The 22,605-nt window shown below is 40.7% G+C and overlaps 1 protein-coding gene across 1 annotated transcript in view; it reads right to left on the bottom strand.

Annotated features, from left to right (window-relative positions):
* LOC139274622 (mitogen-activated protein kinase kinase kinase kinase 4) overlaps positions 1-22,605 on the bottom strand; it is a 387,065-nt gene that overhangs the window by 25,947 nt on the left and 338,513 nt on the right. The window contains exons 18-20 of the mRNA XM_070891300.1: positions 17,665-17,835; positions 16,099-16,242; positions 5,319-5,453 (exon numbers count right to left, since the gene is read on the bottom strand). Coding sequence (XP_070747401.1) covers positions 5,319-5,453; positions 16,099-16,242; positions 17,665-17,835 — 450 coding nt within the window. The remainder of the gene's footprint in view (positions 1-5,318; positions 5,454-16,098; positions 16,243-17,664; positions 17,836-22,605) is intronic.

Below are 22,605 nucleotides of genomic sequence, written 5' to 3'. Positions count from 1 at the left end.
GAAAAGAGCCCCAGCTTGTTCAGCCTTTCCTGATATGTCTATCCTCTCAGTTCTGCTATCATCCCTGTGAATCTTTCTCGTACCTTCTCCAGTGCCTCTATATCCTTTTTATAATACGAGACCAGAATTTGGACAGTACTCAAAGTGTGGTTTACCCAAGGTTTGATACAAGTTTAACATAACTTCTCTGCTTTTCTATTTTATCCCTCTACATATGAACCCCAGTGCTTGGTTTGCTTTTTTTTTTTAAATGGGCCTTATGAATCCTCGTTGCTACTTTTAGTGATTTATGCCTCTGTAACCTGAGAACCCTTTGCTCTTCTATCCCATTTAGACTTATTATCCAAATAGTATGCAGCCACCTTATTCTTCCTATCAAAATGTAATAGTTGTGGACCATAGGTTTCATATTAAATCTTTCCCACCCTGTATAGATTACTCAAACATTCAAATTGAACAGATTACATAAAAAAATCAAGTGTAATATTAAAATTAAATGTCAAACTTTCCTCATGGTATTCATCATCTGGAAGTGTGATTTATAACTTCTACCATAGATCCTTCCAAGTCTCATATTTATGATTGGGAAAAAATGTTGAACTTTCAGTTGTGATTTTTCTTTGTAAAACTAAAGATTGAAACAAGAATGTGGTCAATTATTAGAAGGCTCTAATCCTGTCTTTTTTTTCTTCTGATGCCAATGGACTGCAGTGTATTTCCAGCAGTTTGTTAGAAATTAGCGTTACCTGAAAATGATAGTGTTTAAATGAGTGTACGTTTCTGCTCAAGACAAGTAAAGGGTTCATGTATAAGCTATGTTTTACTTGAGAATGCACAAGTTTCACTTTCCTGGAAAACTTGCCTCAGACAGTGATTTTAATGAGTTAGATTAGTGAATGTGTAACATTTTTACTTGAATTTTAATTTGGCTAATGAAGGCCCAAGCTAATGTTTCTTCCATTATTACTAATAACCAATTATAATGCTATGGTAAAATTTGGAGTTTGTTTAACAGAACTGCTTGCAACTATAATTAAAAGTTAATTGGTATAAAAGACATAGAATAGAAGGAATGGGAGTTACGATATCCATGACGACTGGCTGAAGTGAGATAGTTCTAAGAACATAAGAAATAGGAGCAGGAGTAGGCCATTGGCCCCTCGAGCCTGCTCTGCCATTTAAAAAGATCATGGCTGATCTGATCTTGGCCTCAAGTCCACTTGACTCCCTTATCGTTCAAAAATCTGTCCATCTCCACCTTAAATATATTCAATGACCCAGCAATGGGGCAGAGAATTCCACAGATTTGCGACCCTCAAAGAAATTTCTCCTCATCTCAGTTCGAAATGTCTCAGTTCGAAATTCTTAAACTATGCCTCCAGTTCTATATTCCCCCAGGAGTGGCAACATCCTCTCTGTATCTACCTTGTCGAACCTCCTCAGTATCTTGTATGTTTCAATAAGATCACCTCTCATTCTTCTGAACAATGAGTACAGGCCCAACCTGCTCAACCTTTATTCATAAGTCAACTCCTGCATCTCAGGAATCAACCGAGTGAACCTTCTCTGAACTGCCACAATGCAAGCATATCCCTCCTTAAACAAGGAGACCAAAAACCGCACGCAGTACTCCGGATGTGGCCTCATCAATACCCTTGTACAGTTGTAACAGGACTTCTCTGCTTTTATACTCTATCTCCCTTGCAATAAAGGCCAACATTGCATTTGCCTTCGCCTTCCTGATTACTTGCTTTACCTGCATACTAACTTTGTGTTTCATGCACAAGGACCCCTCAGGTCCCTCTGTCCTGCAGCATTTTGTAATTTTTCTCCATTTAAGTAATAATTAGCTTTTTTATTTTTTCTGTCAAAATGAATAATGTCACACTTTCCCACATTATATTCCACCTGCCAATCTTTTGCCCACTCACCTAGCCTGTCTATATCCCTTTGCAGATTTTGTGTGTCCTCCTCACAGCTTGCTTTCCTTCATCATCAACAAACTTGGCTACAATACACTCGATCCCTTCATCCAAGTCATTAATATAGATTGTAAATAGTTGAGGCCCCAGCACCGATCGCTGTGGCACCCCACTAGTTACTGTTTGCCAACTGGAAAAATGACCCATTTATCCTGACACTCTGTTTTCTGTTAGTTAGCCAATCCTCTAGCCATGCTAATATATTACCCCCAACCCCATGAACTTTCATCTTGTGCAGTAACTTTTTATGTGGCACCTTATCGAATGCCTTCTGGAAATCCAAATACACCACATCCACTGATTCCCCCTTATCCACCCTACTCATGACATCCTCCAAAGAACTCCAGCAAATTTGTCAAACATGATTTCCCTTTCATAAAACCATGTTGACTCTGCTAGACTAAATTATGCTTTTCCAAAAGTCCTGCTACTGCTTCCTTAATAATGGACTCCAGCATTTCTCAACGACCGATGTTCCGACTAACTGGTCTATAGTTTCCTGCTTTCTATCTGTCTCCTTTTTTTTTTTTAAAAATAGGGGCATTACATTTACAGCTTTCTAATCCCCTGGGATCTCCCCAGAATCCAGGGAATTTTGGTAGATTACAACCAATGCATCCACTATCTCTGCAACCACTTCTTTTAAGACCCTAGGATGCAAACCATCAGGTCCAGGGGACTTGTCCACCTTTAGTCCCATTATTTTACCGAGTACTACTTCTTTAGTGACAGTGATTGTTTTAAGTTCCTCCCTCCATATAGCCCCTTGATTATCCACTATTGGGATGTTTTTAGTGTCTTCTACCGTGAAGACCGATACAAAATATTTGTTCAAAGTCTCTGCCATTTCCCTGTTCCCCATTATTAATTCCCCAGTCTCATCCTCTAAGCGACCAACATTTAGTTTAGCCACTCTCTTCCTTTTTATATACCTGTAGAAACTCTTACCATCTGTTTTTATATTTCTTGCTAGTTTACTTTCATAATCTATCTTCCCCTCTACTATTTTTTGTCGTTCTTTGCTGGTTTTTAAAAGTTTTCCAATCCTCTGGCCTCCCACTAACCTTGGCCATTTTGTATGCCATTTGTTTTCAATTTCATACCATCCTTTATTTCCTTAGTTAGCCACGGATGGTTATCACTTCTCTTAAAGTCTTTCCTTCTCATTAGGATAGATTTTTGTTGAGAGTTATGAAATATCTCCTTAAATGTTCGCCACTGCTCATCAACCATCTTACACTTTAATCTGTTTTCCCAGTCCACTTTAGCCAACTCTGCCTTCATACCTTTGAAGTTTATTACCTTTTAATTTATACTTCCTAGCCCTCTAAGAATGTCCCCATCTCCTCTCTAGTTATTGTAAAGACAAGGACATTCAGGAGAGAGTCCTGGAATTAAACTAAAAATAAAGAAGTTTTAAGTTGATTATACTTTGCAATGAACTGAACCACCCATGTTTCCAAGGAGCAGATTTTGGCACAGCAATAATAACTCCATTGGCTATAAAGCACTTTGAGACATCTGGTTGCCATGAAAGGCGCTATATAAATCCAAATCTTTCTTTCTTTCTATAACTCTAGTTATTGCAGAATTAAGTTTCACTCGTACATCACTAAGTAATGCAGTATATTTTACCTTCTGTTTTATTCTGCAAACTGAAATGTTATCGCCTTCTTTGAGAAAGGCTGCTAAAGTATTGATCAGTGCTAAATTCATAAGCACGTGTTGTGCTGTAATAACATATTACTGAAAGTACTAATGTGCTTTACAGTATTACAAATAAAATTAGGTAATAAATGTATATGCACTCGACTGATTTCCAATACGGCTTTTCCAAAACTCCATTATACAATCTGTTTTGAAAACTGTTCTGATAAAATTTCATCAAATACTGGGTATGAAGAGGTTGGGAAAAGTAATGTAGTAAAAAGCACTAAGATTTCAAATATTTCTTACAACCTGAAATATAAACAGAAAATACTGGAAATACTCAGCAGTTCACACAGCATATATGGAGAGAGAAAAACAGTTAACGTTTCAAACGTTAACTCTATTAAACCACAAGCTGAGCTTTCGATCCTATATCCACTCTATCACAAAGACTTCCACCTTCGTAACACTACCCGCCTCTGCCCCAGCTCACCTGTTGCTGAAATTCCCATTCATGGTTTTCTCACCTCCAGACTCGACAATTCTAATGCTCTCCTAGTCAGCCCCCCATCCTCCACCCTGTGGAGATTTCAACTGATCCACAATTATGCTGTCTGCACCAAGTCCTACTTATCTTTCACCCCTGTCCTTCCTAGCTATATTGGCTCCAACACCTCCAAATTAAAATTCTCATCCTCATGTTTAAATCAAATCATGGCCTCACCCCATCCTATGTCTGTAAACTACTCAAGCCCTACAACCGCATCTCTACCATCCCCCAAGTACTCTCTGTTCCTCTCACTCTGTGTATTTCCCATTTCTTCGTTCCACTGATGGCAGCCCTGCTTTCAGCCGTTGAGGCATGAAGCTCTGGAATTCCCTATCCCAGCCACTAAAACGTTGGATTAAAGTATTTTACTTTTCTAAATATCTGCAACTGTACATCTTTACACTTAATACATTAGGCATAGCCAGGTACAGCGCTAGGCGCACAAATTCTGCTTCACAATGCACTTTCACCTCAACTTCAGAACAGCATCTTCAACTGCACCAATGCAATTTGCACTTCCCACTACCTAAATGTCAGGGAGATTTCAAATATAGTCATAAAAAGTGTTGAAGGCAGGTTTGTGAAAGTGGCTTGAGCACAATGAGTTCAAGTTGCCAAAATCCAATTCACTCTGGACTCGTTGCTGACAGTGATAGGAGACTTTTCCTCAGTCTGGATGAGGTCTCCAGAGATGCAATGACAAGTAACTGTCCAATTTCTCATTATAACAATTTTAATGACATATAATTCAAAGTTATACTTTTAAAATGAAGGATATTTGTTCTTAATGTTTTCTAAATCTAGTGGCATTGCACACCATTTTTGTGACAGAATTTAGCCACTGCAAATAATTAAAGAGTAATGTGCTTATATACATCAAAACACACCGAACAGTAGACAACGTGCTGTAGTGTCAATGCAATGTTTTTTTCATTGATACAACACAATGCCTAAAACCAGTTTAATAAAAGGATTTCATAGGCACATACTGCAAGCCAGTGGCAGATGAAAGTAAACAATGGAAATTTCACATAATTTGAAATTGACATTTGTAGTGCTGCAGACACAAGTTAAATGTTTTGTAATTTTGCTACTTTGTGCAGTTTATGTTTTTAAAGTGCAAATAATTTTCTCACCAACTTTGTAGTGTACACATCCTTCCAAGTCCCCAACTGTTGTCCAACCTTGTTTTTTCTCTACTTCAGGGTCATTATGCAATATCTTGTTTCTTAACCAGGACAGGTAATACACTCGCAATTTGTTTTTCTTCCCTTTAAACAGATAATACAAAGTTATTGATACTTACAGGTTAGCATATGAGAGTTTAATTATACAATGTAATACAGGTGCAATGCCCTGAATCCGGAACTACGAAAACCAGAATTGTCCGAAAACCGGACATTTTGCGCATAGCTGATGGAGTCGTCTGGAATTATTGTCCGAAAACCGGACATTTTTGAGGCAGCCAACAGTGGGGTGGTTCAGTTTGGTAGGTGAAATAAGGAGGCTACTTACCGGTAAAAAGCACAATGCCGGGGGGCTGCTAGAATCGGCGGGCAGCGAGGAGCGTCGTGAATCAGCGAGCAGCGATGTCCGAAATCTGGCAAAACTCAAAATCTGGCACGGATTCAGGTTTTTTCTGGATTTCAGACCTCGCCGCTCTAAACCCAGCACGGATTAGGTTGAGGATTCCGAATTTCAGACGACTGATTTTCTTGTCTGAAATCCGGAAAAACCCCAAAACCGGCACGGACTCGGTCCCGAGGATTCCAGACGTTGTACCTGTATAATAAAATTATATATCGAAGTACTGTAACAAGAGTATTAGTTAATAAAGACATGGGCATGAATCTGTAGACAGCAGAGTTTTGGATAAGCTGAAGTTTACAGAGATTAACAATTCGGATCTGACCTTGTCTCACAAAAGAACATAAGAATTAGGAGCAGAAGTAGGCCATTCGGCCCCTCGAGTCTGCTCCACCTTTAATGAGATCACAGCTGATCTTCTGCCTCAACTCCACTTTCCTGCACTATTCCCATATCCCTTGATTTCCTTAACATCCAAAAATCTATCGATCTCTGTCTTGAATATACTCAAAGACTGAGCATCCACAGTCCTCTGGGGTACAGAATTCCAAAGATTCACCATCCTCTGAGTGAAGATGTTTCTCCTCATCTCAGTCCTAAATCGCTGACCCCTTATTCGGAAACCCCTGGTTCTAGACTCCTTAGTCAGAGGAAACATCCTCCCTGCATTTACCCTGTCAAGCCCTGTAAGAATTTTGTATGTTTCAATTAGATCACATCTTATTCTTCTAAACTCTAGAGAATATAAGCTTAGTCTACTCAATCTCTCTTCATAGGACAATCCCCCCCCATCCCAGGAATCAGTCTGGTGAACCTTCGTTGTACTCCCTCAATGGCAAGTATATCTTTCCTTCGGTAAGGAGACCCAAACTGTACACAATTCTCCAGGTGTGGTCTCATCAGGGTCCTATATAATTGCAGTAAGACGTCTTCACTCTAATACTCAAATCCTCTTGTAATAAAGGCCAACATACCATTTGCTTTCTTAATTGCTTGCTGTACCTGCATGTTAACTTTCAGAGATCAGTGTATAAGGACACTCAGCTCCGTTTGAACACCAACATTTCCCAATCTCTTACCATTTAAACAATACTCTACTTTTCTATTTTTCCTACCAAAGTGGATAACTTCACATTTCTCCACATATATTCCATTTGCTATGTCCTTGCATCCTCCTCACAACTTACATTCCCACCTAGCTTTGTATCAGCAGCAAATTTGGATATATTACATTTGCTCCCCTCATCTAAATCATTGATATAGATTGTGAATACCAGGGGCCCAAGCATAATCCTTGCGGCACCCCACTAGTTACAGCCTGCTAACCCGAAAATGACCCATTTATTTCTACTCTGTTTTCTGTCTATTAACCAATCCTCAATCCATGCTAGTATATTACCCCCAATCCTAAGAGCCTTAATTGTGTTCAATAACCTCTTGTGTGGCACCTTATTGAATGCCTTCTGAAAATCCAAATACACATCCACTGATTCCCCCTTATCTATTCTGCAAATCACAACCTCAAAAAACAACAGATTTGTCAAACATGCTTTCCCTTTCATAAATCCATGTTGACTCTGCTCAATTCTATTATTATTTTCTAAGTGCCCTGTTGCCACATCCTTAATAACATAAGAACATAAGAATAAGGAACAGGAGTAGGCCATCTAGCCCCTCGAGCCTGCTCCGCCACTCAACAAGATCATGGCTGATCTGGCCATGGACTCAGCTCCACTTACCCGCCCGCTCCCCATAACCCTCAATTCCCTTATTGGTTAAAAATCTATCTATCTGTGATTTGGATACATTCAATGAGCTAGCCTCAACTGCTTCCCTGGGCAGAGAATTCCACAGATTCACAACCCTCTGGGAGAAGAAATTCCTTCTCAACTCTGTTTTAAATTGGCTCCACCGTATTTTGAGGCTGTGCCCCCCTGGTTCTAGTCTCCCCGACCAGTGGAAACAACCTCTCTGCCTCTATCTTGTCTATCCCTTTCATTATTTTCTATAAGATCACCTCTCATCCTTCTGAACTCCAACGAGTAAAGAACCAGTCTACTCAATCTATCATCATAAGGTAACCCCCTCATCTCCGGAATCAGCCTAGTGAATCGTTTCTGTACCCCCTCCAAGGCTAGTATATCCTTCCTTAAGTAAGGTGACCAAAACTGCACGCAGTACTCCAGGTGCGGCCTCACCCTGTACAGTTGCAGCAGGACCTCCCTGCTTTTGTACTCCATCCCTCTCGCAATGAAGGCCAACATTCCATTCGCCTTCCTGTTTACCTGCTGCACCTATAAACTAACTTTTTGGGATTCATGCACAAGGACCCCCAGGTCCCTCTGCACCGCAGCATGTTGTAATTTCTCCCCATTCAAATAAATATTCCCTTTTACTGTTTTTTTTCCCCCCCAAGGTGGATGACCTCACATTTTCTGACATTGTATTCCATCTGCCAAACCTTAGCCCATTAGCTTAACCTATCTAAATCTCTTTGCAGCCTCTCTGTGTCCTCTACACAACCCGCTTTCCCACTAATCTTTGTGTCATCTGCAAATTTTGTTACACTACACTCTGTCCCCTCTTCCAGGTCATCTATGTATATTGTAAACAGTTGTGGGTCCCAGCACCGATCCCTGCGGCACACCACTAACCACCGATTTCCAACCCAAAAAGGCCCATTTATCCCGACTCTCTGCTTTCTGTTAGCCAGCCAATTCTCTATCCATGCTAATACATTTCCTCTGACTCCGCGTACCTTTATCTTCTGCAGTAACCTTTTGTGTGGCACCTTATCGAATGCCTTTTGGAAATCTAAATACATCACATCCATCGGTACACCTCTATCCACCATGCTCGTTATATCCTCAAAGAATTCCAGTAAATTAGTTAAACATGATTTCCCCTTCATGTTGCGTCTGCTTGATTGCACTATTCCTATCTAGATGTCCCGCTATTTCTTCCTTAAAAGTAGCTTCAAGCATTTTCCCCACTACAGATGTTAAACTAACCGGCCTATAGTTACCTGCCTTTTGTCTGCCCCCCTTTTTTTTTTTTAAAAACAGAGGTGTTGCATTAGCTGCTTTCCAATCCGCTGGCACCTCCCCAGAGTCCAGAGAATTTTGGTAGATTATAACGAATGCATCTGCTATAACTTCCGCCATCTCTTTTAATACCCTGGGATGCATTTCATCAGGACCAGGGGACTTGTCTATCTTGAGTCCCATTAGCCTGTCCAGCACTATCTCCCTAGTGATGGTGATTATCTCACGATCCTCCCTTCCCACATTCCCGTGACCAGCAATTCTTGGCATGGTTTGTGTCTTCCACTGTGAAGACCGAAGCAAAATAATTGTTTACGGTCTCAGCCATTTCCACATTTCCCATTATTAAATCCCCCTTCTCATCTTCTAAGGGACCAACATTTACTTTAGTCACTCTTTTCCGTTTTATATATCGGTAAAAGCTTTTACTATCTATTTTTATGTTTTGCACAAGTTTACTTTCGTAATCTATCTTTCCTTTCTTTATTGCTTTCTTAGTCATTCTTTGCTGTCGTTTAAAATGTTCCCAATCTTCTAGTTTCCCACCAACCTTGGCCACCTTATATGCATTGGTTTTTAATTTGATACTCTCCTTTATTTCCTTGGTTATCCACGACTGGTTATCCCTTCTCTTACCACCCTTCTTTTTCATTGGAATATATTTTTGTTGAGCACTATGAAAGAGCTCCTTAAAAGTCCTCCACTGTTCCTCAATTGTGCCACCATTTAGTCTGTGTTTCCAGTCTACTTTAGCCAACTTTGCCCTCATCCCACTGTAGTCCCCTTTAAGCATAGTATGCTCGTTTGAGACACTACTTCCTCACCCTCAATCTGTATTACAAATTCAACCAAACTGTGATCGCACATTCCGAGAGGATCTTTTACTAGGAGATTGTTTATAACAGATTCTAGCATTTTCCCTACTACTGATGTCAGGTCTTTAGTTCCCCGTTTTCTCTCTCCCTCCTTTCTTAAATAGCCACGCATTTAACTTTTGAATTTGCATATCCCTATACCAATCGGCACGTGGTTCAGGTAACAATCCAGAGATTATTGCCTTTGAGGTTTTGCTTTTTAATTTGGACACCAACTCCTCAAACTTTCAACAGAACCTCATTCCTAGTTCTAAGAATGTCGTTGGTTCATACGTGGACCACGACAATGGGGTCATTCCCCTCCCACTCCAAGTTCTTCTCCAGCCGCGAGGAGATGTCTTTAACCCTGACACCAGGCAGGCAACACAACCTTCAAAGCTCCCGGTCATTGCTGCAGACCTGTATCTATCCCTCTGACTATACTGTCCCCTACCACAACTACAGTCCCTTTCACCCGCCCCCCCCTCACTTGAACAGCCTCCTGCACCATGGTGCAAAGGTCAGCCTGCTCATCCATCCTGCAGGCTTTTCCCTCATCCACACAGGCAGCAAAAACCTCATACCTGTTGGATAAGGGCCAAAGGCTGAGGCTCCTCCAGCACTGCACTTGGAGTCCTCTTACGTGCCTGAGTTGCAGTCACACTTTCCTGTCCCTGACCACTAACCAGACCTGCACCACGACCTAACTTAAGGGGAGTGAATGCCTCCTGGATCAGTGTCCAGATAACTCTCCCTTTCCCTGATGCTCCGCAATGTCTGCACCTCCGACTCCAGCTCAACAACTCTGAGCTGAAGTTCAAGATGCAGGCACTTACTGGAAACATTGTTGTCCAGGATCACAACGTTCTCCACAAACTCCTACATGCTGCCGTTACGACACACCACCTTCACGGCCATCCCTCGATGACCTTATTTGTATTTAAGTAACTTAGATTACAGTTTAGTTCCTTGACTTCTTAATTGATCTGGATTAAGTAATGGGTTATGAAATTAAATGTCTACCTGTAACACAAAGCAGTATAAATAGTATGGGCAAAAAGTGTCACTGAAATGTTGTCAGTCTGTGTACTGAAAGATTGGAAAATTGTCTGCCTGGCTGAAATTTGGAGATTGCCTAAAGCGTTATGAACAATAATCAGGCCCAACAGCTTATGTTGAGTTACTACTACTATTGACCTATTTGCTTGTTGTTTAATATCTGACAGTAAAAATTTAATTCACAGTCTAATGTAATATTTACTCTGATGCACCTGAATTCAAGGAACTCTTGAGAGCACAATAAAAAACAGTAAACCAAAACAAAGTGAAAATCTTTCGGTGTCTAATAACGAGGAACACTATAAATTTGACTAGATATCTAGGGAAAGTGAAACTACTCTTTAGGAGATTCAGCTCATCTATGGGATTGGTCAATGATGTAGAACCCTAAATAGATCGAGAGTAAATCCCCCCTCCCTCCCCCATCCCACCCAAATGTAATTGTGGTGACAACAGACATAAGCTAGAATATCACTCACAGATCAGCAATCTAAATTTAAAGCAAGTGGAGTAGTAACAGTATTTACAAACATCACAAGGACTCAAAGACAGCGAGAGATTGATAGAATTATCCCATTTAGCTTTTGGACAAAAAAGGAATGTGAAACTAGAGAAGCACTACTCGGGTTTGGTGGGGGGGGGGGGGGGGGGCGGAGGTTGGAGAGCAGGAACACTGCCGATCTGAGCTTGAGATGCAGGACCGACATGAGCTAAACGATTGGAACAGTACTGATGAATTCTTAAACTGACAGAGAAAGGTGTATTGATAGCAAGTCTGATAAGTTCACTAACTCCAATCTAATACCAAATTTTAATGAAGAGTGATGACATATCTAGTTTTGTAGGGGTATTTTGAAATATTAGCAAGCCACTATAAATGCAAGGACCTGAAAGTGGGATACCATTAAGTAATGTTAACACACTCACTTAATTTCCTCACTTGGATCCAATAGACATTGGAAACCATGAAAATGTACAACATGCTATTGTTGCTACTTATGATTTAATAATTGAAGCATACAGGCAAACATTTTTAAAAGTTGCACAGAGCACCATATGGTAAGAAAACTAATCATTGCGCTGGAAGATATTTGGAAATTGTGGCAGAATGGTGAGAGTTTAACAAATTATAATACTGTGTGTCAATTAACGTTCCAGGATTGATCCCTGGAAGCAGCTCCAGTTGATCGAAGGACATGTCGGTTTGACCAGAGCATGCAAGACTCCAGAATTCCAGAAACCAAATGGATGGCCAATCCAGATTCCTCCAACCCCTGCAATATGTTGCACAGAAAGGCCTGTAATGTTTCAACACTACCACTGTTAAATTAGCATGGTGTTAAAACTGCCTCCCTCAGTTATGTATCGGACTACTGATGCATTGCCAATCCATAATCTCAACAACTTGTTGCAATCTTGCTTCTTGAGAGACATCATGACTAACCAAATTGCTTGAAACTGGAGCGTGTTCACGAACCAGATAACTAGATAAGAGAGACCAAAGTTTTGAAGCAGACTTCACACATCTAAAAGTTTCACAGTGACAAAAGACTACAAAGACAGGGCAGTTTGTATCGGTCATTGGGAAAGAATGATATTCAATACAAATTTTAAACCCACCAAACGAGGTAGGCCATCATGGTCAATATTATCTTGGGCAAAACAGTATTGATGGCTCAATAAAAATTACAGTACAGCAATATTCTCGGGTGTGAGAAAATATCGTCTGCTGATGACAGATGAGAAGGAACTAAGGATAAAGGGCCCAAGTTTCCCCAACTCCTTTTCCCAGCGCACTTACCTGTGGTGCGCCGACTTTCTACTCCAAAGATGCCGCCGAAAATGTAGCTCCGTGGACCGTCCTAGGGCTTGGCGTGGCAAAAGCAGTGGGGGGGGGGGCGGAGCTACAGCCCTGCACCAAAAACAGTGCCGGCAGCTGTCTGCATTTGCAGTGGAGTCTGCGTGCATGCGCAGTAGCTCCTCGCTCCCCCAGCGTGTCCTGCCGTTCTGAGAGTTCTCTCTCCTGCCTGCCTGCCGGTTCATTGTCCTGGGTGAGTTCTCCCGCCCCTATCCCCAGCCGAGTGGCCTTCCAGCCCGCTCCGCTGACTTCCCCTGTCCAATATGAAGATAGGGCTTAAGTTTTATTTTTTATTTATTTACTTTTTAATTATTATTGATGGTTTTTATGCTTCATGAATGTTGTTGAGAAGATGTTTAGTGCTTTGCAAGGTCCTCTGTGCTTCCCTCTGCCCCCACCCCCCCCCCCATCTCTGTCTACCTGCGCTGATTTCTTAACTCTCCATAAGGTTTTTCTGTGCGGACACATATGCTTGCCTAAGTTAGTTTGGAGCAACTATTAGCTGGCCAAACAGGCGTAGGTGGCTGGTAACGCCTCCTTTTGAACAAAACTAAACTAAATTTTTAAAAATCCTAACTAACTCACTTACACTGCAGCAAATTAAATGTGCAGAATTGTGACTTTTAAGATACTCCAGAAAAATAAAGTTGCTCCAAAAAAAATGGAGCAACTCCTGGGGAAACTTGGGCCATAGTTTGGAGCAATGTCCCAAGTGGGAAAGGTCAGCTGAGCAAGATAGCTGTACATGGCATGACGTTCTTAAAGAATCAATCCTCCAAGACAATGCTTTTCTTCCCCGTGAGATGGCAATTTTCTTTTAATGTAGAAGTGGAATAAATAAGGAAAATGCTGGTTGAAATGACAATTTTTTTGACCGAAGCACTGGCGTACACATTTCCATTCCAATCTGTCATTCGTTTTTAAGTTGGAAACAAAATAGAACCCATCAGTTTTGTCAGGTGCACATTTTCTTTCTCTTTTCAAAATTAACAATCTATCACTCACTAAACCAGTACTTCAAATGTTCCTTTTAAAAAGTAATGTTTTTGTAATTCTAAGCTTGGCATCCATATTCATATTTGTACAGTACTTTACCATTTTATATACTTTTATGCAGCAAATATTTTTGTAACAATATCTACCTCTCCCTCAAAGGTGATTTGTCCATTTTAAATTTAGAAACACAATTTGCTTAATTTGCATTTTCCAGTCATGCTCAGCTGCTATAGGTTAGTCATAGTTCCAATGAATAATATTTTTGAGTACAATACCATTTATATTCACAATGCGATCTAGTAAGAAAAACATTAAATATTCTTGCAATACACCATTTAACTCAACCATCAAAACTGCTGTACGATTCCCCGTGACCTTTCCCATTTTACCAATGCATTATTTTGCATAATATGGGAAACAGAATGACTTGCTCCCAGTTATCAGCCACTGTTCTATAATTAATTGCTTGGAAGTGTGCTAGCAAGATACTCCAACACATTCTCCCATGGATTAGGGCTATGATTTACACTCTTAATTCCTCACATTGGAGTTCTCAATCTTGGACATGCTGTCATTGGATTTGTAAAGCAGAAGGGATAGCTTTTCATTGGGGAATTTAAAAAATGTACCAACATCGGCTGTGCTTACTCATCAAAATGCTTAGTAGTTGTATTGGTAAAATGTAGAAAACCCAACTCCTCAGGAAATAGGGTGTACACAGTCCAGTAAAATCTCAAACCACAGACTGATAGACACAAGATGATAACTTATTAATCTCCAAATCACACTTGTGGTTTGCAACTTCCAATTTGTAATTTGCCTTTTTTTTTAAATAGAGAAAACTCCAAAATTTTGCAAACTATTTGGCCACAAAAGGTACAGATGTTTGAGTTTCTCAATCATAGATTCACAAATTTTAAAAAGTCAGCTCCAAATGATATGCAAAATGTTATCAATGATGCCCGACACTGCCAGCATCACTCAAAAAGGAAAAACCTTTTTCCCAACCTGAATGATTTAGGCAAGAACTTTGTGAGGTAGCTGCTACAGGAAGATTATGAGCTCCTCCCCTTTGTTGAATTTCTCCTCCACCCTAGTAAACATTAATCTCAATTACAATAAAAAAAAGTTTAACAGAAATATTTTTTTAATCTAAAATAAAAATAGAACCCACTCCGATAAAATGTTTCACTGACAGCAATTCCAAAGTATCTCTACTCCAAAGGCCTGACAATTTTCAACAAAATCCCACAGCAAAAAAAAAATGAAGTTCACTGAAGGAAAAATCCAATCTAATTACAAGTGTGCCTTATAACTGAGCTTTTCGACCACTTTTCTCTCTTGTATTGAATTTAACACACGTTTTATTCTTTACAGTAACAGTTAGTTAAGCGTTCAATTATTTGTTTTTACCACATGGGGGCACCACAGCAGAAGAATTTACTTCACAACAAAAGCACAGCAAAGGTCATAAATTTTAAAATTTTCATCTTTAAATCACAGTCCAGCAAATGTATCATGCCTGGTCACAACATTTTCTTTGCTTATTTAAATTATAGCATTATTGTGGCAACTACACATTTCAAAGTAATTAATTGCAATTGAAACACATCGAGATACTTCTGAAAGATGCAATGTGATATATAAATGCCAGTCTTTGCTTCTATGCAAAACACAAATGTTTCACTGATTTTGTACCTTTTAGCCTGATTTGGTAAGACCCAGTCTTGAGGCCTCAAAAATCAGGTACCACCCTCTTTTGCCTTGCACCAACATCCCTTTGGCCATTTAATCTCTCCTGCCTTTCACCCTATCACAGATCTTCCCTTTTTTTCTTTCCTCCCCTCCTACTTTCCCAGCCTGTGTACTTGCTTAAAACCTGTTACACATCTGTAATTTTTTCCAGTTCTGATGAAAGGTCTTTGACCTGAAAAGTTTCTCTTTCTCTCTCTAAAGATGCTGCCTGACTTGCTGAGTATTTCCAGCATTTTCTATTTTTAGTCATTTTTGGCACCTGGTAAATACATTAAACACAGAGCAGTTGAACAGCAAAACTCTCTTCATTCCCAACCTCAGAACATATTTTTCAGCACCACTGTGATTTTTTTCCACTTCCACACCAGTGATTTTCATGAGTTCTCTGAATGAGACAAGCAATTTTGGTGCCAACTTGTGGAAAGCTATCAGCAGCCCAGCATTGTGGGCCTAGCCCAAAAGGCACTTCACACTATCACAATGTATTTATGCAAGACCCTTATGCTAGCAGGGAAGGATGAATCTGGACTTCATTCTACACAGGTTGCATTAACAATGAGAGTTAATTTGCCATATCACTAAATATTAATTGAAATGCACAACTTAATTTCAAATGGAATGTTTTCTCTTTAGCCGTATGCAAATGACTTCACAAAAGCATTAAGATTTTTTCTGTATCTCAATATACAATTAGTAAAGACTACCACAAAACAGAAAGAATCACAATAGAGTTTGATGTGTCTCAATGCCAAAGAGCATTTACCTGATATTGTTACCAGCACATTCAAGCCCTCAAGCACATCCATCTGCTGAAAGCGTCTACGATTGATTAGAGGATACACCTTCCCTTGACCACTCCTGTCCAGCAGCATCAGCCCACTTTCCGTACCCACTAATAAATTCACACCTGAAGAAAATAACAGCAGAAAGTAAACATCCTGTTTATTTCATAGTACAAGGCTGCATTTACACTACAATTGTAGTATTGGCTGCAGAGCAGTTTTGTTTTGACAACACTAAAGTTGTAGTTTAAATCCAAAGTCAGCACCGACCTGACTCCAGTGTGAGGCTCACTCGGTTCCATTCCAGTCAGGTCGGACTCCAATTCCAGATTTGTTCTGCAACTTCTTTGTGTTGGTGCAAAATTAAATTGCTCTGCCGTGACATTACAGTTGTAAATGTATAGGCAACAACAGCGACTTTTATTTATATAGTGCCTTTAACGTAGTAAAACGTCCCAAGACGCTTCACAGCAGTGATATAAGACAAAACAGATACATTTGACACCGCGCCACAGAAGAAGAAATTACGGCAAATGACCAAAAGCTTGGTTAAAGAGGTAGATTTTAAGGAGCATCTTAAAGGCGAAAAGAGAGGTAGAGTGGCAGAGAGGTTTAGGGAGCGAGTTCAAGAGTTTAGGGCCCAAGCAACTGAAGGCATGGCCACCCGATGGTTGAACGGTTATAATCAGGGATGCTCAAGAGGGCAGAATTTGAGGAGCACAGACATCTCGTGTGGTTGTGAGGCTAAAATAGATTAGAGAGATCGGGAGGGGCAAGGCTATTGAGGGATTTGTAAACAAGGATGAGAATTTTGAAATCGAGGTGTTGTTTAACTGGGAGCCAATGTAGGTGGACGAGCACAGGGGTGATGGGTGATTGTGACCTGGTGCAAGTTAGGACACGGGCTGCCGAGTTTTGCTTGATCTCAAGTTTATGTAGTGTAGAATGTGGGAGGCCAGCCAGGAGTGTGTTGGAGTAGTCAAGTCTAGAGGTAACAAAGGCATGGATGAGGGTTTCAGCAGCAGAAGAGCTGAGGCAGGGGCGGAGGCGGGCAATGTTACAGAGGTGGAAAATGTTACAGAGGTGGAAATAGGCGGTTTTAGTTATATGCCGCAAATATGTGGTTGGAAGCTCATTTCAGGGTCAAATATGACGCCTAGGTTGCGAACTGTCTGGTTTAGCGTCAGATAAATGCTCGGGAGAGGGATGGAGTTGGTGGCTAGGGAACAAAGTTTGTGGCGGGGACCAAAGACAATGGCTTGTGTCTTCCCAATATTTAATTGGAGAAAATTTCTGCTCATCCAGTATGGATGTCGGACAAGCAGTCTGACAATTTAGAGACCATGGAGGGATTGAGAGAAGTGGTGGAGAGGTAGAGCGGATGTAGTCAGTGTACATGCAGTCTAAATTACGACTCAACTAAGTAAAAAGACAAGGCCTAAAGGGCAACGTAGACTTCAGTATTCACACTCAATTATATGTTACATTTATACTTATTCTGCACTTCAAAGTACAAAACTGTTGGCAGAAGGATGAAAAGAACTTGCCCCATAAGGCAGCACAAAGAATCTCAGAGTTGAATCTCTTCTTGTATTTGCGGATTTCTGGTGTGTCACTCTGTGGCCTTATGTTGGTTGGATTTACATTGACAACTGAGCCTTTTCTACTTGGATCTTGCCTCATTGAATCTGGTCTAATCTGGTCACTAGAAAAAACAACTACAAAAAACAATCAGGGTTACAAATCAGTTCAACATGGTGTCCAATTCACAGCCCTTCCCCCGCACCCCCCCAAAAAAAATCTTAAATAATTCTAAATCTAAATCAAATCTAAAATAACATTTTTTCATTCTGTTGATATTCTTCTCACACATCCTTTATGCTGCTAAGCCAGTAGCTCAAGTGGTTGAGTGATCAAATCACAAGAAGAAGTTTTAGTCAAATAACTTCCTGTCTTTCAAATTTTCTTGCATTGATTTGTTGCAGAAATTCTCAGCTGGGTTGCCATACTGCATATAGCAAAGAAATGGAGCATTTCAGTTTAAAAGGGGATGGTAGAAAGTGCCAGCAGCTGCATCTTTCCTCAGAAATCACACCATCTATCAATGATTCATACCTTTGATGTGGCAGTGGAGAATGCTACACCACCTTCATTCTCTTAGTTAATGGGATTTTAAAAGGATGAATGATACCAGAGATATAGAAACAATTGTTTGTTTTATGTATCCAAGACAACAGTTGAAAATGCATTTAATTCGTTTTATTTTCCTTGGTCAGTTCGAAGGACTATATGAAACACTGCTGCAGTCAAATATTTGGTTATTGCATGCATGCTTGCTCCTTGAATTAGTTCGAGAGTTAAAATAATTTTTTTTGAAACATCATACAATGGGCCGGACATCAACTGACATCAGATTGGGTTTTCTTTGGGTCGCCAGTTCACCACTATAATGATAGTGAAGAAATTAGCTGCCACCAATTTAGCACTCTTTACACATTGTAGTGGTCATTATGATCAACTACAACTGGAGTTAACCTGCCCATTTGAAAGCCCTTTTCAAAAATACACAGATGCAGGTTGAAATTCTGTCACAACAGTGAGATAGCAAGTCTGACTTTGATGTGACAAGGAAAGGATTAGCTTCTAACTGATCCTGCATCGTAAGTTGATCAGGTAGTAGCATTATTTTGTTAACTATTCAGCATGCCTGTTTTAGGTTCGGATACAAACAACCTATCAACAGTGCTAAAGGTGGTAAACAAAAACATAGTGAAAGTCTAAATCTACTGTTATCTTGAGGTGAAGAATAGCTACTGCTGACAGTGCCACAACTCCACGTTACTGCTATTAGGACTACCCAGATCATAGTGTTGCCATTTTCAGACTAGCAAACCAAGTGTCGAAATTTAGAAATACAGCAAGATTTAACGATAACCAGATTTCACTCCAATACCAGTCTTCTTTACAGAAATCATTTGATGTGAACCGCTTGAAATATTACTATAAAATAATCAATTTCACAATGCATGCTGCTGCAGGTTACACTTCATCAATTACAGGATCCATCCATTCTTGCTATTTGTTAAATGAGCTCACAGTTAAATTAAAAAGTAGGACCTCAAAGGTAGTAATCTCTGGATTACTACCAGTGCAACGTGCTAATCAGAGTAGCGGGAGAAGGATAGTTAGAATAAATACGTGGCTTGAGCAGTGGTGCAAGAGGGAGGGATTCAAATTCCTGGGACATTGGAACCAGTTCTGGGGGAAGTGGGACCTGTACAAAAGGGACGGTCTGCACTTGGGCAGGACTGGAACTGCTGTCCTGTAGGTGACATTTGCAAATGCAGTTCAGGAGTGTTTAAACTAATATGGCAGGGGGATGGGAACCTATGCAGCGAGACAGGGCGAAGTAATATGGAGTCAGAAACAGATGGTAGAAAGGTAAGAAGCAATAGTGGAAGGCCGAGTAAACAAAGGCAAGAAACAAAAAGGGCCTCACTACATCATAATTCTAAAAGGACAAAGGGTGTTAAAAAAAACAAGCCTGAAGGCTTTGTGTCTTAATGCAAGGAGTATCCGTAATAAGGTGAATGAATTAACTGTGTAAATAGATGTTAACAGATATGATGTGATTGGGATTACAGAGACGTTGCTCCTGGATGATCAGTGCTGGGAACTCAACATCCAAGGGTATTCAACATTCAGGAAGGATAGAATAAAAGGAAAAGGAGGTGGGGTAGCATTGCTGGTTAAAGAGGAGATTAACGCAATCGTTAGGAAGGACATTAGCTTGGATGATGTGGAATCTATATGGGTAGAGCTGCTGAACACCAAAGGGCAAAAACGTTAGTGGGAGTTGTGTACAGACCTCCAAACAGTAGTAGTGATGTTGGGGAGGGCATCAAACAGGAAATTAGGGGTGCATGCAATAAAGATGCAGCTGTTATCATGGGTGACTTTAATATGCATATAGATTGGGCTATCCAAACTGGAAGCAATACGTTGGAAGAGGATTTCCTGGAGTGCATAAGGGATGGTTTTCTAGACCAATATGTCGAGGAACCAACTAGGGGGGAGGCCATCTTAGACTGGGTGTTGTGTAATGAGAGAGGATTAATTAGCAATCTCGTTGTGCGAGGCTCCTTGGGGAAGAGTGACCATAATATAGTGGAATTCTACATTAGGATGGAGAATGAAACAGTTAATTCAAAGACCATGGTCCAGAACTTAAAGGAGGGTAACTTTGAAGGTATGAGGCATGAATTGGCTAAGATAGATTGGCGAATGATACTTAAGGGGTTGACAGTGGATGGGCAATGGCAGACATTTAGAGACTGCATGGATGAACTACAACAATTGAACATCCCTGTCTGGCGTAAAAATAAAAAAGGAAAGGTGGCTCAACCGTGGCTATCAAGGGAAATCAGGGATAGTATTAAAGCCAAGGAAGTGGCATACAAATTGGCCAGAAATAGCAGCGAACCGAGGACTGGGAGAAATTTAGAACTCAGCAGAGGAGGACAAAGGGTTTGATTCGGGCAGGGAAAATAGAGTACGAGAGGAAGCTTGCAGGGAACATTAAGATGGACTGCAAAAGCTTCGATAGTTTTGTAAAGAGAAAAAGGTTAGTAAAGACAAAAGTAGGTCCTCTGCAGTCAGAATCAGGGGAAGTCATAACAGGAAACAAAGAAATGGCAGACCAATTGAACAAGTACTTTGGTTCAGTATTCACTAAGGAGGACACAAACAACCTTCCGGATATAAAAGGGGTCAAGGGTTCTAGTAAGAAGGAGGAACTGAGGGAAATCCTTATTAGTCGGGAAATTGTGTTGGGGAAATTGATGGGATTGAACGCAGATAAATCCCCAGGGCCTGATGGTCTGCATCCCAGAGTACTTAAGGAGGTGGCCTTGGAAATAGCGGATGCATTGACAGTCATTTTCCAACATTCCATTGACTCTGGATCAGTTCCTATGGAGTGGAGGGTAGCCAATGTAACCCCACTTTTTAAAAAAGGAGGGAGAGAAAACAGGGAATTATAGACCCATCAGCCTGACATTGGTAGTGGGTAAAATGATGGAATCAATTATTAAGGATGTCATAGCAGCGCATTTGGAAAGAAGTGACATGATAGGTCCAAGACAGCATGGATTTGTGAAAGGGAAATCATGCTTGACAAATCTTCTGGAATTTTTTGAGGATGTTTCCAGTAGAGTGGACAAGGGAGAACTAGTTGATGTGGTGTATTTGGACTTTCAGAAGGCTTTCGACAAGGTCCCACACAAAAGATTAATGTGCAAAGTTAAAGAACATCAGATTGGGGATAGTGTGCTGACGTGGATTGAGAACTGGTTGGCCGACCGGAAGCAAAGAGAAGGAGTAAATAGGTACTTTTCAGAATGGCAGGCAGTGACTAGTGGGGTACCGCAAGGCTCTGTGCTGGGGCCCCAGCTGTTTACATTGTACATTAATGATTTAGACGAGGGGATTAAATGTAGTATCTCCAAATTTGCAGCTGACACTAAGTTGGGTGGCAGTGTGAGCTGCGAGGAGGGTGCTATGAGGCTGCAGAATGACTTGGATAGGTTAGGTGAATGGGCAAATGCATGGCAGATGAAGTATAATGTGGATAAATGTGAGGTTATCCACTTTGGTGATAAAAACAGAGACACAGACTATTACCTGAATGATGACAGATTAGGAAAACGGGAGGTGCAACGAGACCTGGGTGTCATGGTACATCAATCATTGAAGGTTGGCATGCAGGTACAGCAGGCGGTTAAGAAAGCAAATGGCATATTGGCCTTCACCGCGAGGAGATTTGAGTACAGGGGCAGGGAGGTGTTACTACAGTTGTACAGGGCCTTGGTGAGGTCGCACCTGGAGTATTGTATACAGTTTTGGTCTCCTAACTTGAGGAAGGACATTCTTGCTATTGAGGGAGTGCAGAGAAGGTTCACCAGACTGATTCCCGGGATGGCGGGACTGACATATCAAGAAAGACTGGATCAACTGGGCTTGTATTCACTGGAGTTCAGAAGAATGAGAGGAGATCTCATAGAAACGTTTAAAATTCTGACGGGTTTAGACAGGTTAGATGCAGGAAGAATGTTCCCAATGTTGGGGAAGTCCAGAACCAGGGATCACAGTCTAAGGATAAGGGGTAAGCCATTTAGGACCGAGATGAGGAGCAACTTCTTCACCTAGAGTGGTGAATCTGTGGAATTCTCTCCCACAGAAAGTTGTTGAGGCCAATTCACTAAATATATTCAAAAAGGAGTTCGATGTAGTCCTTATTACTAGGGGGATCAAGGGGTATGGCGAGAAAGCAGGAATGGGGTACTGAAGTTGCATGTTCAACCATGAACTCATTGAATGGCGGTGCAGGCTCGAAGGGCCGAATGGCCTACTCCTGCACCTATTTTCTATGTTTCTATGTTTTTTAATTTGGGCAGAGTTATGCTGACAAAATAGCATATACTGCCCAA

Source organism: Pristiophorus japonicus, chromosome 10 (assembly GCF_044704955.1).
Source record: "Pristiophorus japonicus isolate sPriJap1 chromosome 10, sPriJap1.hap1, whole genome shotgun sequence".
Classification (NCBI taxonomy): domain Eukaryota; kingdom Metazoa; phylum Chordata; class Chondrichthyes; family Pristiophoridae; genus Pristiophorus; species Pristiophorus japonicus.
Note: the sequence above shows the minus strand (reverse complement) of the source record. Positions and strands in the feature narration are given on the sequence as shown.